The 16249-nt window shown below is 47.1% G+C and overlaps 2 protein-coding genes across 2 annotated transcripts in view; one reads left to right on the top strand and one right to left on the bottom strand.

The window, feature by feature from the left end:
- Positions 1-339: 339 nt before the first annotated feature.
- COPS3 (COP9 signalosome subunit 3) lies at positions 340-12258 on the bottom strand. The gene is made up of 12 exons (XM_073648498.1): positions 12062-12258; positions 8607-8736; positions 8012-8124; positions 7879-7928; positions 7344-7436; positions 7043-7222; positions 6794-6934; positions 6523-6696; positions 6304-6390; positions 1709-1822; positions 1180-1260; positions 340-676 (listed from the first exon to the last, which is right to left on the bottom strand). The coding sequence occupies exons 1-12, from the start codon at positions 12114-12116 to the stop codon at positions 623-625; spliced, it is 1272 nt and encodes a 423-aa protein (XP_073504599.1). The 5' UTR covers positions 12117-12258; the 3' UTR covers positions 340-622.
- NT5M (5',3'-nucleotidase, mitochondrial) overlaps positions 12183-16249 on the top strand; it is a 27588-nt gene continuing 23521 nt past the window's right edge. The window contains exon 1 of the mRNA XM_073648500.1: positions 12183-12331. The gene's annotated coding sequence lies outside the window, so the exon portion shown is untranslated. The remainder of the gene's footprint in view (positions 12332-16249) is intronic.

Here is a 16249-nt window from a genome sequence, read left to right as displayed (position 1 = left end):
ACTGCAGTAAGCAGCCCAGAAAGTGACTCCGCTGGAATCAGGGTCTCTGCCCCCTCCATCATGCTGCTCTCAAATCAGGTAGCAAAAACCTGCTGGCAGATTCCCTTTAAGACTTGATCAAACGTACTGTGTGGCTGCAAATTGATTTATTACCGCGTCCTCGAGAGCGCAGACCTTTAAAATAATAGATCTCAGCCAAATGCATCTATAGTGATGCAGCGACAGCGCAGATGACCCCGATGGAAGGAAGGTCACTGTGGTCCAGGAGAATACATTTCCCTTGCCGCTCCCCCCCTCTCCCTTGCCGCTCTCGCACACAAGTAAATGAAGCTCCAGAGACAAATTCACAACAGACTTTATTATAGGTCGTCTCTGCTCCTCAGAATATAACTGAACGCATACAGGACTGAGAGAAGAACTTTTTTTATCATAAATATTGGATTTCCATTTTTTTTTTTTATTCAGTTAAATGTCCAGGCATAAAGGTGGTGGCCGTTCTCCCAGTTTGTTATCGAAGACTTTGTTTTGCAGTCCAACTTGGAACAAACAAACAAAAAAAATTTTGCATTGCTGACAATCCACATTCTGGAGTTGGGGGGTGCAAGATTGTCCCCTCCTCCCTTCAAGAATAGCTCGATGGCTTGTTTCCTGAGTCGTCGTCTTGAGAGCCCATGCTCTGCGAAGAAGAGGAGGCCGGGTCAGACACAGAAGGGCAATGCTGTATATGTCAGCTGTCAGCACATTTTAACAAACGCTCAACCCCAAAGTTACAAATCCTGCAAACACCTAATCTTCGCCATCAGACCCCCAAAAATCTGGTACTGATCACCCAAGTTCTGGATAAGGTTTTCTCCAGTGCCGCTCATTTCTGCTTGGAGCTAAAGATGTACTTCCTATCCAGCACCCATCAGACCCCGGAGAGAACCTTTAAAGGGATAGTCCAGGATTTAGGTCATCAGTCGGAGTCACCGCAGTTGTGGGGTCCTGGCTCCGTACTCTGCGGCGGCCAGAAGTAAGCAAACGGATCCCTCCACCCCTCTGATATTAATGGCTACATCATCAATATGCAAGTCCTAGACTTCCCCTTTAAGCCTCCATTTGGGCTGTAAAGTTTACCGATACTATTTATACAATACGACAGGCCATGCTGGGAGTTGTAGTTTCTCCACTGATTATTACCTTCTGAACAAACTGTGGGTTCACTGTGATTTCTTGATCCATTGCTTTTAATCGATCGTCAAGGTCTATACAGCGCAGCATCTGGAGATCAGAAGCAAAGAAGTTATGTCGCTCCGCTGGGGGTCATAATACACAACCAAATGCTTATATATTAGAGAACAGTGGGAACACGCTTCTGACAAGTCGTAGATATATCATACTAGATCACTGGAGAGCGACCTGGACTCTGTATACATATACAGACAGCCGAATTCTTCAGTCACAGGCCTGGGATAGATGCTATACAGCGGCATCCGTCACCCATAGGTGCCCGCTGTACAAATATATACCACATGGCCGCTGTGCAGGGAAGTGGTCTGCAGCGCGGCCTATATACGCAGACAGCCAGCTAGAGGCCAAGAGGGCGCCTTTCTGCTCTCCGTCTGGTGTATGGGGGTCTGTGGAAACGATGACCTGTAGCTTTTAGTGCCGGCTGTATATATTCAGCCATATTCTCCCAATAAAGTAGGAGACCCCCTCCGCTACTTACCTCCTGATCAATATTGTGAAGCATAGCAGGATTGTTGTATTTTTCGGGATTATCGTGAAAACACACCATGCCGTCCTTCTGATTAATACTTGCAAAAATTTCCCCATCTTCTATCTGCAAGGAGGGTGGGGGTAAAAGAAAACATTAAAAAGACTGTTTGAATGATCGGAAAGACCCCCCTAATATGATTCTTCATCTGCTGAATTGCACATGTGCCCGCCGTATATGCATCCCTTTGACGTGTACAGTCCCGCACATTGTGGAAGCCGCAACTGCCCGTCTCGTCATATAGGAGGGTCGCTCCGCTTTCTCTGCCTGTATCATGACCTTAGACGGTCACTTCTACTAGTTTTGAGGGGGAGCGGGACCCGGCGTTTTACTAGTGGGAGAAGAGGGGAAGAAAAAAAAAAAAAAGTCAGCCTTTTCTTTGTGTTGCTGAAATTGCATCTTTAACCCCTTAATAACATCTGACGTACTAATACGCGTCTGTGCCCTGGGACGTAAGAGCCAGACCCGTATTAGTATGTCATCGCGATCGCGCGCGCACACAGGCTGTGCGGGCGCGATCGCCGCCGGGTGTCAGCTGATTGTCACAGCTGACACCCGGTACTATGTGCAGGGAGCGGTCCTGCACCGCTCCCAGCACATTAACCCCCGCGATGCTGCGATCGAAGTCGATCGAAGTCAATCGTGGCATTGCGGGGGCGAGGGGAGGTGATCAGCGATACTCACCTCCTCTTCCGGCTTCCAGCGCAGTCTGCAAAGGCTTCCCGGGTGTTGCCATGACGACCCGATGTCGTCATGACAACATCCGAGTCACCAGAGAGCAGGAAGATTGCTTGGACATGCGCAGTGCATCTCCAAGCAATCTTCACACTGTGCATGGCATAGGGATGGTGCTCCATTCCTGTGCCATGCAGGCGATCAGAAAAAAAAAAGTGAAAGTCCCAGAGTGGGACAAAGTAATAAAGTGTATAAACTGTGTGAAAGTGGGAAAAAAAAAAAGTGCAAAAATATTATAAAAAAATAAAAAAAATAATACACCAAAAATAAAAATATAATGTACCCATCAATAAATATTATTATAAAAAAAATAAAAAAAAAACCAATAAAAGTACACATATTTGGTATCGCCGCGTCCGGAACAACCTGACCTATAAAACTGTCCCACTAGTTAACCCCTTCAGTGAACACGGTAAAAAAAAAAAAAAAAAACGAAGCAAAAAACAATGCTTTATCACCATACCGCCAAACAAAAAGTGGAATAACACGCGATCAAAAAGACGCATATAAATAAAAATGATACCGCTGAAAACGTCATCTCGTCCCGCAAAAAACAAGCCGCCACACAGCTCCATCAGCCGAAAAATAAAAAAGTTATAGCTCTCAGAATAAAGCGATACTAAAAAATATTTTTTTCTATAAAATAGCTTTTATTGTGTATAAGCGCCAAAACATAGAAAAATGATAGAAATGTGGTACCGCTGTAAACGTACTGACCCGAAGAATAAAGCTACCTCATCAATTTTACCACACGCGGAGCAGAATAAAAAAAAAAAAAAAAAACAACAATTCCTGAATTGTTGGTTTTTGTTTATTCTGCCTCCCAAAAATCGGAATAGAAAGCGATCAAAAAATGTCACGTGCCTGAAAATGGCACCAATAACAACGTCAAGTCATCCCGCAAAAAACGAGCCGTCACATGACTGTCTGCCAAAATCTGGAAAAATTATAGCTCTCAAAATATGGCGATGCAAAAACTAGATTTTACAAAAAATGCGTCTTTTAGTGTGTGACAGCTGTCAGTCATAAAAACCCCATATGATTCTGGCATTGCTGTAATCACACCGACCCGAAGAATAAAGTCGTCTAATCAATTATACCGCACAAGGAACGGCGTCAAAAATAAACTCTTGGGTTAGGATTGGGCTAGGGTTAGGGCTGGGTTTGGGGCTAGGGTTAGGGCTGGGGCTAGGGTTGTGCTGGGGCTAGGGTTGTGCTGGGGCTAGGGTTGTGCTGGGGCTAGGGTTGTGCTGGGGCTAGGGTTGTGCTGGGGCTAGGGTTGTGCTGGGGCTAGGGTTGTGCTGGGGCTAGGGCTGGGGTTGGGATTTTTTTCAAAAGTAAGAAAAAAAGATGACGATATGGCGACTAGTGTTGAGAGCAAGTGCTCGCTACTTGAGTTTGCATCGGGTGCTCTGGTATGCATTGAGTATCGTGGGTATTTGAGTGACATGCTCGAGTCTCTGCCCCATATGCTTCGCGGCCAAAAAACTTTACGGGGATTGCCTGCCATGCACGAGCGATCCCCGCATGTTTTTTTTTGGGTGTCTAATAACCGTGAAACATGCGGAGCAGGGACTCGAGCATGTCACTCGAGCACACGCTGTACATGGTGCATACCTGAGTACCCGATGCAAACTCAAGTAGCGAGCACTTGCGCTCAAGAATAATGACAACTTATTCAATATGATGACCTAATGTAAACAAATTCTGTGCCATACCTCTGGGTTCAAAATGTTCACTATACACCTTAATAAAATCCTTGAGGGGTATAGTTTCCAAAATGGGGACACTTGTGGGGGAGCTCCACTGTTTAGGCACATCAGGGACTCTCCAAACGCGACATGGTGTCCGCTAACAAATTGAATGGAAAATCGGCTCAAATTGTTAGCGGACACCACATTGCGTTTGGAGAGCCCCTCTGTGCCCAAACTTTGGAGCTCCCCCACAAGTGACCCCATTTTGGAAACTAGACCCCCCAAGGCACCTATCTAGATGCATAGTGAGCACTTGGAACCCCTAGGTGCTTCACAAATTGATTCGTAATAATGAAAAAGTGAAAAAAAAAAACACTTTTTCATTTTTATGAATCAATTTGTGAAGCACCTGGGGTTCCAAGTGCTCACTGTGAATCTAGACAGGTGCCTTGGGGGGTCTAGTTTCCAAAATGGGGTCACTTGTGGGGGAGCTCCAAAGTTTGGGCACAGAGGGGCTCTCCAAACGCAATGTGGTGTCCGCTAACAATTTGAGCCGATTTTCCATTCAATTTGTTAGCGGATACAATGTTGCATTTAGAGAGTCCCTGTGTGCCCAAACATTGGAGCTCCCCCACAAGTGACCCCATTTTGGAAACTAGACCCCCCAAGGCACCTATCTAGATGCATAGTGAGCACTTGGAACCCCTAGGTGCTTCACAAATTGATTCGTAAAAATGAAAAAGTGTTTTTTTTTTCACTTTTTCATTTTTACAAATCAATTTGTGAAGCACCTGGGGGTTCCAAGTGCTCACTATGCATCTATAAAAGGTGCCTTGGGGGGTCTTAGTTTCCAAAATGGGGTCACTTGTGGGGGAGCTCCAAAGTTTGGGCACACAGGGGCTCTCCAAACACAACATGGCGTCCGCTAATTATTCAAGCAAATTTTACAATCAAAAAGTCAAATGGCGCTCCTTCCCTTCCGAGCCCTGCCGTGCGCCCAAACAGTGTTTCTTCCCCAAATATTGGGTATCTGCGTGCCCAGGGGAAATTGCACAACAAATTTTGGGGTCCATTTTTTCTTGTTACCCCTGTGAAAATAAAAAAAAATTGGGTCTAAAGTAACATTTTTGTGAAAAAAGTTAAATGTTCATTTTTTTCTTCCACATTCAAAAAATTCCTGTGAAGCACCTGAAGGGTTAATAAAGTTCTTGAATGTGGTTTTGAGCACCTTGAGGGGTGCAGTTTTTAGAATGGTGTCACTTTTGGGTATTTTCTGTCATAAAGACCCCTCAAAGTGACTTCAAATGTGATGTGGTCCCTAAAAAAATGGTTTTATAAATTTTGTTGGAAAAATGAGAAATCGCTGGTCAACTTTTAACCCTTATAGCTCCCTAACAAAAAAAAATTTTGGTTCCAAAATTGTGCTGATGTAAAGTAGACATGTGGGAAATGTTATTTATTAACTCTTTTGTGTGACATATCTCTCTGATTTCAGGGCTTAAAAATTCAAATTTTGAAAATTGCAAAATTTTCAAAATTTTCGCCAAATTTCCGTTTTTTTCACAAATAAACGCAAGTGATATCGAAGAAATTTTTCCACAATCATGAAGTACAATATGTCACGAAAAAAACAATCTCAGAATCAGGGGGATCCGTTGAAGCGTTCCAGAGTAATTACCTCATAAAGTGACAGTGGTCAGAATTGTAAAAATTGGCCCGGTCATTAACGTGCAAACCACCCGTGGGGCTTAAGGGGTTAAAGGCACCCGGTGAAATAATTTGGGTCAGTCACAACTGCGAGTTACGGATGTGTCTGGGTCTGTGTGCACTCGGATATATTGCAGATGATTGCAGGATATAATCGGCAAGTTAGATTAGTGCATGCTGCGACTTGTTCCCGCTCACATTGGCTACCATCGGGCCATGAAATTACACTGCGAGCCCAGCCTTAGCCAAAAGCAGGAACCTCACACTCCCAGAGAGGATCCACTATTCCCCTGGTCCTCAGTTAGAGACTGGGGGGGGGGGGGGTCTCTGTGTGATACCCCACAAACGTGACCTCTGCAATAGTCTGTGATCTGATAACTTGCGACATGTCACGTTCTGACAATTTCTTACCATGTACAGAACATATTTTTCAGCCTCTTGAGCACCAGATAATTGAACTCGACTGGCCATGTCTTGTAATGAAAGCGTTAGGAAGGTCTGGAAGAAAGATGGGAATAGCAGCCATAGATTACAGCACAGGTCTGGTACATCGTATACATGTAACACAGTCGTATGCCATTATAAGGAATACCATTATGTGCCATGATGTCCCCCCCCCCCCACACTTACTTTGGTAAGCCTCTGTATATTCTTTTTGTACAGGGAGGACAGACATTGCTTCACCAGCCCCATGTTATTGTCTCTGGTAAAGGTCTCGCTGTGTTTGTTCACCAGGTTCCTCAGCTCGGACGGGTTGTTGGTGGTGTAGATCTGTGCCAGCTCGTGGTACGCATTGCTAAGAGGCTGCAAAAAAACGGAAAAAAAAAAATCAAAGATGGCGGAAGCTGCAAATGATCTGGGTGCAGACGTAATAAGTGCGGTGTAGGACGAGGCCGCCCACCTTGATAAATCTCCCGACGATCTGTGAGGTATATTTAGGCAGCTGCTGGACTTTTCCTAGGAGAATCAAAGAAACTAGGATGTACTTCTTATAGGATTCCAACATGATGTGACTGACGGCCATGGCCGGCGTCGTGATCGCCTGTGGAGCGAGAAGAGCGAAGCAACAGGTTATCCACGTGCACAGTATACAGGTACATCCTGCGGGCGGGGAGAATCCCCCCCATCACTACACCGTCGTCCCCCCTACCTGCTCGTAGAAGTAAAGCGCCCTCTCGAAGTTCTTCAGGCCGGTGTAGATCATCCCCCCGTAGTAATAGTAGCACAGGAAGGGTCTGGCGTCGTACGCGCCGTTCTCTTTACATATGTCCATCATGTCTACGTCTAGGTACGCCAGTGCCGGCTTAAAACATTTCGCTAATAAGCAGAGCTGTGAGGAGAGGAGCGGTCAGTGCACAGAAAATACAAGGCCACTTAGTCTGAAATCTACCTGCCACATGCTTTACACTGCAGCTCTGCTTGCTGCTGTGTGAGGATAGGGGTGTAGTTACCTGGCAGAGATCTGCGTGAATTGAGGTCAGCTGATTTGTATTCATTTGCATCTTGTCTATGGCTTGTCTGAGAACGCAGATCCCTCGTAAAGGCTGTAAGGTGGGAGAAGGACAAAAGAGGAGTCAATGCAGCCCGGCATAAATAGCAATTTCCTAACAAAAAAAAAGTCTAAGGAACAATCTAGTAGTGATCTCCTTGCAAAGGGGTTTTGCTTTATTCCTGGAGCTGAAAAAGGGTATCGCATAAACGTAATAACATAATACATAAGGGAAATGGCAGATCTTAAAGGGGGACCTCTTAAAGGGTTTGTCCAGTATTACAGATATGTGCCAGAACAGATAGGATGGTGGGGGTCTAACCTCAGGGATCACCATAGTCTCAGTGCTGCCGCTGCTGCACCTCTTCCTTCTCAGGATTGGACCCCAAAATCAATTGATATTTTGTCAAGACCTCTGCTTGCAGTCAGTGAGTATGAAACCTAGACCCCGAGATGCTCACAGCAGAGGGTTTGCTGCAATGTATCCAGACACTCACCTGCTTTCTCTCCACAAGTGCATTTGTTAACTGATGGCAAAGACCAGCGACTGTAAAGAGGAAGAAAAGAAGGAGAATCAGGGTCTGCCTCTTCCGGGGGGTCCGTCCCTTGCCCGTACAGAACAATACTCACATGTGTCTGTGGCATATCTAATGTGCTCCCCGTTACAGGTGCTGATGAAGAGCTGGACTTGGGAAAACAAGGTCTCGAAGTCAGGAATACTGGGCATGGAAAACTTCACGAACCTGCGGAGGAGAGATCAGCGGCGCCATCAGAGCAGAAAGAAAAGCCACGGACACTGCTGGACCCCAAACAGTCTTCACAGTGGGGGGTTGGCTGAACGAAGCTATAGTGCACATGTGTGACCACTGGAGCAATGGTCGCACATGCTCAGTACCGCTCCACTCACATAGGGGACTTTGGGAGCCACATACTCGAGATTACTGGGGGGTCGAAGCATCCAAACATCCAACAATCATATTTACCATCATCTTCCCTGTGTAGGCGATAAATGCTCTTTAGGAGCAACCCCTTTAATATCAGTACAAAAATCCAACCACCTGCAGGGGGCACTAGAGAACCAGTCCGGTCTCTCATGGCATAGAGATAATTTGCATACCTGACCTACAGGTCTACCTATAGTAGCACCACAAGGAGAAACAGCCGCCACTACAAATACAAGGCAATCCCAGCTCATGATTTCCAAAAAATGCAAATCTATACTCACAGAACAGCAAGGACCCCCAGGGAATGCTCCTGGACATCGAGGGCCCCCAGCACTGTATCTAGGTGGGACAGATTCTTCGCCAGCAGCTCGCCGCTCTTATTGATGAGCTCACACAGCTGAGTCATTTGTCCTGAAATACAGAACGGAGGATAAAATACAACATGTACGATATACAGCACTAAAGAGGGGGAACTGTGCATCACCGGACAGCCGCCTGTGTATGAGAGAAAGAAGGAACAGTGCATCACCTGACAGCCGCCTGTGTATGAGAGAGAGAGAGAAGGAACTGTGCATCACCTGACAGCCGCCTGTATATGAGAGAAAAAAGGAACTGTGCATCACCTGACAGCCGCCTGTGTATGGGAGAAAGAAGGAACTGTGCATCACCTGACAGCCGCCTGTGTATGAGAGAAAGAAGGAACTGTGCATCACCTGACAGTCGCCTGTGTATGAGAGAAAGAAGGAACTGTGCATCACCTGACATCCGTCTGTGTATGAGAGAGAGAAGGAACTGTGCATCAGCTGGCAGCCGCCTGTGTATGAGACAGAGGGAACTGTGCATCACCTGACAGTCGCCTGTGTATGAGAGAAAGAAGGAACTGTGCATCACCTGACAGCCGCCTGTGTATGAGAGAAAGAAGGAACTGTGCATCACCTGACAGCCGCCTGTGTATGAGAGAAAGAAGAAACTGTGCATCACCTGACAGTTGCCTGTGTATGAGAGAGCGAAGGAACTGTGCATCACCTGACAGTCGCCTGTGTATGAGAGAGAGGGAACTGTGCATCACCTGACAGTTGCCTGTGTATGAGAGAGCGAAGGAACTGTGCATCACCTGACAGTTGCCTGTGTATGAGAGAGCGAAGGAACTGTGCATCACCTGAGAGTCGCCTGTGTATGAGAGAGAGAAGGAACTGTGCATCACCTGACAGTCGCCTGTGTATGAGAGAGGGAACTGTGCATCACCTGACAGTCGCCTGTGTATGAGAGAGGGAACTGTGCATCACCTGACAGTCGCCTGTGTATGAGAGAGCGAAGGAACTGTGCATCACCTGACAGTCGCCTGTGTATGAGAGAGCGAAGGAACTGTGCATCACCTGACAGTCGCCTGTGTATGAGAGAGCGAAGGAACTGTGCATCACCTGACAGCAGCCTGTGTATGAGAGAGAGAAGGAACTGTGCATCACCTGACAGCGGCCTGTGTATGAGAGAGAGAAGGAACTGTGCATCACCTGACAGCAGCCTGTGTATGAGAGAGAGAAGGAACTGTGCATCACCTGACAGCAGCCTGTGTATGAGAGAGAGAAGGAACTGTGCATCAGCTGGCAGCAGCCTGTGTATGAGAGAGAGAAGGAACTGTGCATCACCTGACAGCTGCCTGTGTATGAGAGAGAGAAGGAACTGTGCATCAGCTGGCAGCAGCCTGTGTATGAGAGAAGGAACTGTGCATCACCTGACAGCTGCCTGTGTATGAGAGAGGGAAGGAACTGAGCATCAGCTGGCAGCAGCCTGTGTATGAGAGAGAGAAGGAACTGTGCATCACCTGACAGCTGCCTGTGTATGAGAGAGAGAAGGAACTGTGCATCAGCTGGCAGCAGCCTGTGTATGAGAGAGAGAAGGAACTGTGCATCACCTAACTGTGTATGAGAGAGGGAAGGAACTGTGCATCACCTGACAGCTGCCTGTGTATGAGAGAGGGAAGGAACTGTGCATCACCTGACAGTCGCCTGTGTATGAGAGAGAGAAGGAACTGTGCATCACCTGACAGCCGCCTGTGTATGAGAGAGAGAAGGAACTGTGCATCACCTGACAGCCGCCTGTGTATGAGAGAGAGAAGGAACTGTGCATCACCTGGCAGCAGCCTGTGTATGAGAGAAGGAACTGTGCATCACCTGACAGCCGCCTGTGTATGAGAGAGAAGGAACTGTGCATCACCTGACAGCCGCCTGTGTATGAGAGAGAGAAGGAACTGTGCATCACCTGACAGCCGCCTGTGTATGAGAGAGAGAAGGAACTGTGCATCACCTGACAGCCGCCTGTGTATGAGAGAGAGAAGGAACTGTGCATCACCTGACAGCCGCCTGTGTATGAGAGAGAGAAGGAACTGTGCATCACCTGACAGCCGCCTGTGTATGAGAGAGAGAAGGAACTGTGCATCACCTGGCAGCCGCCTGTGTATGAGAGAGAGAAGGAACTGTGCATCACCTGGCAGCCGCCTGTGTATGAGAGAGAGAAGGAACTATGCATCACCTGACAGCCGCCTGTGTATGAGAGAGAGAAGGAACTGTGCATCACCTGACAGCCGCCTGTGTATGAGAGAGAGAAGGAACTGTGCATCACCTGACAGCCGCCTGTGTATGAGAGAAGGAACTGTGCATCAGCTGACCGCAGCCTGTGTATGAGAGAGAGGACCTGTGCATCACCTGACAGCAGCCTGTGTATCAGAGAGAGGACCTGTGCATCACCTGACAGCCGCCTGTGTATGAGCGAGAGAAGGAACTGTGCGTCACCTGACAGCTGCCTGTATATGAGAGAAGGAACAGTGCATCACCTGACAGCCGCCTGTGTATGAGAGAGAGAAGGAACAGTGCATCACCTGACAGCCGCCTGTGTAAGAGAGAGAGGACCTGTGCATCACCTGACAGCAGCCTGTGTATGAGAGAGAGGACCTGTGCATCACCTGACAGCCGCCTGTGTATGAGCGAGAGAAGGAACAGTGCATCACCTGACAGCCGCCTGTGTATGAGAGAGAGGACCTGTGCATCACCTGACAGCTGCCTGTGTATGAGAGAGAGGACCTGTGCATCACCTGACAACCGCCTGTGTAAGAGAGAGAGGACCTGTGCATCACCCCCACTGATCCGGTACTGATGACTTATCCTATAGATAGGACGTCAATATTAAAGTACCGAACAACCGCTTTAAGATAACTGCAATCTACTGCAAAAAGGGCCAATCAGCTTTGAGCTCTTATTCTTCTGAGAATTTAAACCCTGATCTTATTGGCTGTTGTGTGAAGCAAAAGGCGTATTTATCCACAGCAACCAATCAGATCAAAGTTTTCATTCTAGCACTACCAGCTAGAAGCTGATTGGTTACTATGGGCATTAAGCACTGTAGTCATTCATAGCAACCAATCAGCTACCAGCTGTTATTCTTCTGAGAATGAAAGCACTGATCGGATTGGTTACTACAGATGACTACACATCCAGGTGCCTAAAGCAACCAATCAGCTTTTAGTTTTTAATCTTCTGAGAAAGAAAGCGCTGATTTCATTGGCTGCTACCGGTGAACACTCTTGCGGCTCTTTCACGTCCGACAGTGAAAGCGCTAATCTGATTGGCCGATACGAGTGAGTACACTTTCCTCTGCCCTAGTCTTTGGCTTCTCCCATTCTGCCTCCGGCCTGTGCCCTGCCCCTCAGCCGCACACACAGACACCTCCCCGGCCTCCTCACCTTGAGAGGACAGCTGCCTGACGCTGTTAACGAACTGCTCCAGAGCGGACGCCATGGTGCGGGGAAGTCTCCCGCCTCCCTCCGCGGAGGAGAGCCGGTGCCGGGGAGCCGAGAGAGCTGGAGCACAGGCCGAGCTCACTCACCGCGCCGAAATCTCGCGAGACTCCCTGGAGCATGCGCCCAGCTACATCTCGCGAGAACGACGTGAAAGGAGGGGGCGGAGCCAGGTGACGTCACTGCTGGAACTCTCGCGATAGCAGACAGCAGAAGGTTAGTGACAGCGGGGATAGACCGGTGCTGCACACTGTCTGCTGGGGACTACAATTCCCAGCATGCCCTGACACCGTGGGGCGCAGTATCTCCGCAGGGGGCGCTAAGCTGCAGCAACCGTCACTTCTATGTTGTGTTCCTCCACATTTAAAGGGATTCTCCACTCTTTATGTCACCTTAAAGGAGTGGTCCACCTTCCGGGACGTTTTATATATATATATATATATATATATATATATATATATATATATATATATAAATGCATGTAGAAATCATTTTCGTTATTTACATTAATAATGTTGCACCTTTGATATTACTGGCTGCCGAATGAGTTAACTGAGAATCCATCAGTGAGCTCGCTCTGACAGTAAAAATAATTTTTACTCCTACTTTTCCATGTATTAACAATTCGAACAGTTTTTCTGTTTGTTTTTATTTAACCTCTTACCGCCGTTTGGCCTCCTATTAAGTCACAAGCCGGCTCCCTGTGTTTAATGCAGGCTCAGGAGCTGAGCCCGCATCGTTGTCTGTGATATTCTGCCTCTAGCGGCCGCAAGTGAGGCTTTTAACCTATGAAATGCCAGTGTCAATCTGTGCAGGGACGTGATCGCAGGGCGCCCATGGGTCCTCACGACAGCTGACGATCTGCTGAAGACCCCCCTTCCCACGTGCCTGTCTGATCGGTGCTCCTGTTCATAGGAGACCGTTATTTTTTTTTTTACCATGGTGTTGCTGTATGTAGCACAAACAATCAAATGATTCCCTTATTAAAATACAGTAAAAAGTTTAAAAAAAAGTTTTTAAAATTAGGTAAAAAGTTTTTAAAAAAAGTTTTAAAAATGACGTTGTTTTTGTTTGTTTTTTTTATAAAATTCGTGACTCCGTGCATTTTTTCCTATAATTTTCTGGAAAACGAGTGAAAAAAAAATTCTCATACAGCGCGATGGCGAGGGAAAAATAAAAAAAAGTTGTGGTTTCTGGAAGAAGGAGAGAAAAAAAAACGAAAGAGCAAAATAAAAAAAAAAAATGGAAAAACATCTGGTCGGGAAGGAATGACAAGTGGTTTACCGTATGCAATAACTGACGTGAAAATTAAAAAGCTAGGATCACAGTTATTTGAACAGCCAAGATCAGAGATATCTGAACAGCTGGGATCAGAGATTCCTGAACAGACGGGATCAGAGATTCCTGAACAACCAGGATAACAGATTCCTGGACAGCCGGAATCAGAGATTCCTGAACAACAAGGATAAGAGATTCCTGGACAGCCGGGATCAGAGATTCCTGAACAACCAGGATAACAGATTCTTGGACAGCCAGGATCAGAGATTCCTGAACAACCAGGATAACAGATTCCTGGACAGCCGGGATCAGAGATTCCTGAGCAACCAGGATAACAGATTCCTGGACAGCCGGGATCAGAGATTCCTGAAAACCAGGATAAGAGATTCCTGGAAAGCTGGAATCAGAGATTCCTGAACAACCAGGATAAGAGATTCCTGGACAGCCGGAATCAGAGATTCCTGAACAACCAGGATAATAGATTCTTGGACAGCCAGGATGAGAGGTTTCTGAACTGCCGGAATCAGAGGTTTCTGAACAGCCGGAATCAGAGGTTTCTGAACATTTGGGATCAGAGGTTTCTGAACAGCCGGGATCAGAGGTTTCTGAACAGCCGGGATCAGAGGTTTCTGAATAGCCGGGATCAGAGGTTTCTGAATAGCCGGGGTTAGAGGTTTCTGAATAGCCGGGGTCAGAGGTTTCTGAACAGCCGGGGTCAGAGGTTTCTGAACAGCCGGGGTCAGAGGTTTCTGAACAGCCAGGGTCAGAGGTTTCTGCACATCCAAGATAAGAGGTTTCTGAACAGCCGGGATCAGAGGTTTCTGAACAGCTGGGATCAGAGGTTTCTGAACAGCCGGTATTAGAGGTTTCTGAACAGCCGGTATTAGAGGTTTCTGAACAGCCGGGATCAGAGGTTTCTGAACAGCCGGGATCAGAGGTTTCTGAACAGCCGGGATCAGAGGTTTCTGAACATTTGAGATCAGAGGTTTCTGAACAGCCGGAATCAGAGGTTTCTGAACAGCCGGGATCAGAGGTTTCTGACCAGCCGGGATCAGAGGTTTCTGAATAGCCGGGGTTAGAGGTTTCTGAATAGCCGGGATAAGAGGTTTCTGAACAGACGGGATAAGAGATTCCTGAACAACAAGGATAACAGATTCCTGAAGAGCCGGGATCAGAGGTTTCTGAACAGCCATTATCAGAGGTTTCTCAACAGCCAGGATCAGAGGTTTCTGTACAGCCAGGATCAGAGGTTTCTGTAGAGCAGGGATCAGAGGTGGTTTCTGAACAGCCGGGATCTGAGGGTTTCTGAATAGCCGGGATCAGAGGTTTCTGAATAGCCGAGATCAGAGGTTTCTGTACAGCCAGGATCAGAGGTTTCTGCACAGCCAGGATCAGAGGTTTCTGCACAGCCAGGATCAGAGGTTTCTGCACAGCCAGGATCAGAGGTTTCTGAACAGCCAGGATCAGAGGTTTCTATACAGCCATTATCAGAGGTTTCTGTACAGCCAGGATCAGAGGTTTCTGCACAGCCAGGATCAGAGGTTTCTGCACAGCCAGGATCAGAGGTTTCTGTAGAGCAGGGATCAGAGGTGGTTTCTGAACAGCCGGGATCTGAGGGTTTCTGAATAGCCGGGATCAGAGGTTTCTGAATAGCCAGGATCAGAGGTTTCTGCACAGCCAGGATCAGAGGTTTCTGAACAGCCGGGATCAGAGGTTTCTGTACAGCCAGGATCAGAGGTTTCTGTACAGCCAGGATCAGAGGTTTCTGCACAGCCAGGATCAGAGGTTTCTGCACAGCCAGGATCAGAGGTTTCTGTAGAGCAGGGATCAGAGGTGGTTTCTGAACAGCTGGGATCTGAGGGTTTCTGAATAGCCGGGATCAGAGGTTTCTGCACAGCCAGGATCAGAGGTTTCTGAACAGCCGGGATCAGAGGTTTCTGTGCAGCCAGGATCAGAGGTTTCTGTACAGCCAGGATCAGAGGTTTCTGCACAGCCAGGATCAGAGGTTTCTGTAGAGCAGGGATCAGAGGTGGTTTCTGAACAGCCAGGATCAGAGGTTTCTGAATAGCCAGGATCAGAGGTTTCTGCACAGCCAGGATCAGAGGTTTCTGTAGAGCAGGGATCAGAGGTGGTTTCTGAACAGCCCGGATCTGAGGGTTTCTGAATAGCCGGGATCAGAGGTTTCTGAATAGCCGGGATCAGAGGTTTCTGAACATCCGGGATCAGAGATTCCTGAACAGCCAGGATCAGAGGTTTCTGAGATCTAGGCCCCTAGAGTTGAGCTCCAGTGTCAATAGACGCCCTGCTCCACCCATTTGGGGCTCATGCTGCTGCACCATAAAAAGGCATCTGCAGTAGAAAAAACACCTTGGTGGACATGATAAAACATGTCTTGACAGTCACTAAGAAATTAGTGGTCAACATCTTTTGATAATGCTAAGTGAAACCCTCAGAAAGACCAGTTTTATTTCAGTTCTTTGTGTATAATGGCTAAAGTGAGAGAGCTTTCTATGCAGACCAGAAATTCTATTATCTATAACCACAAGCAGTCTAAATGCTATTATCACCAAGCACAAGCAGTCTAAATAATATTATCACCAAGCACAAGCAGTCTAAATGCTAGTATCACCAAGCACAAGCAGTCTAAATTATATTTTCACCAAGCACAAGCAGTCTAAATTATATTATCACCAAGCACAAGCAGTCTAAATGCTAGTATCACCAAGCACAAGCAGTGTAAATGATATTATCACTAAGCACAAGCAGTCTAAAGAGTACAAGACTCCATTGACATTGCAGCTTCAACAATTCCAAATGTCATAAGAAATGGTGCTCTACATAGAACAGTTAAGAACC

The sequence above is a fragment of the Phyllobates terribilis genome, unplaced genomic scaffold (genome assembly GCF_046119375.1).
Source record: "Phyllobates terribilis strain yellow unplaced genomic scaffold, ASM4611937v1 Scaffold_9__5_contigs__length_417890890, whole genome shotgun sequence".
Taxonomy (NCBI): domain Eukaryota; kingdom Metazoa; phylum Chordata; class Amphibia; order Anura; family Dendrobatidae; genus Phyllobates; species Phyllobates terribilis.
This window is presented reverse-complemented; position numbering and strand designations above follow the sequence as displayed.

Excerpts from the sequence above, each read along its gene's own strand:
- COPS3 (XM_073648498.1), bottom strand. The coding sequence starts at position 12,116 with ATGGCGTCCGCTCTGGAGCAGTTCGTTAACAGCGTCAGGCAGCTGTCC. Across the intron at positions 7,223-7,343 it reads TTCACGCAGATCTCTGCCAG|CTCTGCTTATTAGCGAAATG; the intron begins GTAACTACACCC and ends CTCTCCTCACAG. Across the intron at positions 1,261-1,708 it reads TTCACAATATTGATCAGGAG|ATGCTGCGCTGTATAGACCT; the intron begins GTAAGTAGCGGA and ends TCTGATCTCCAG.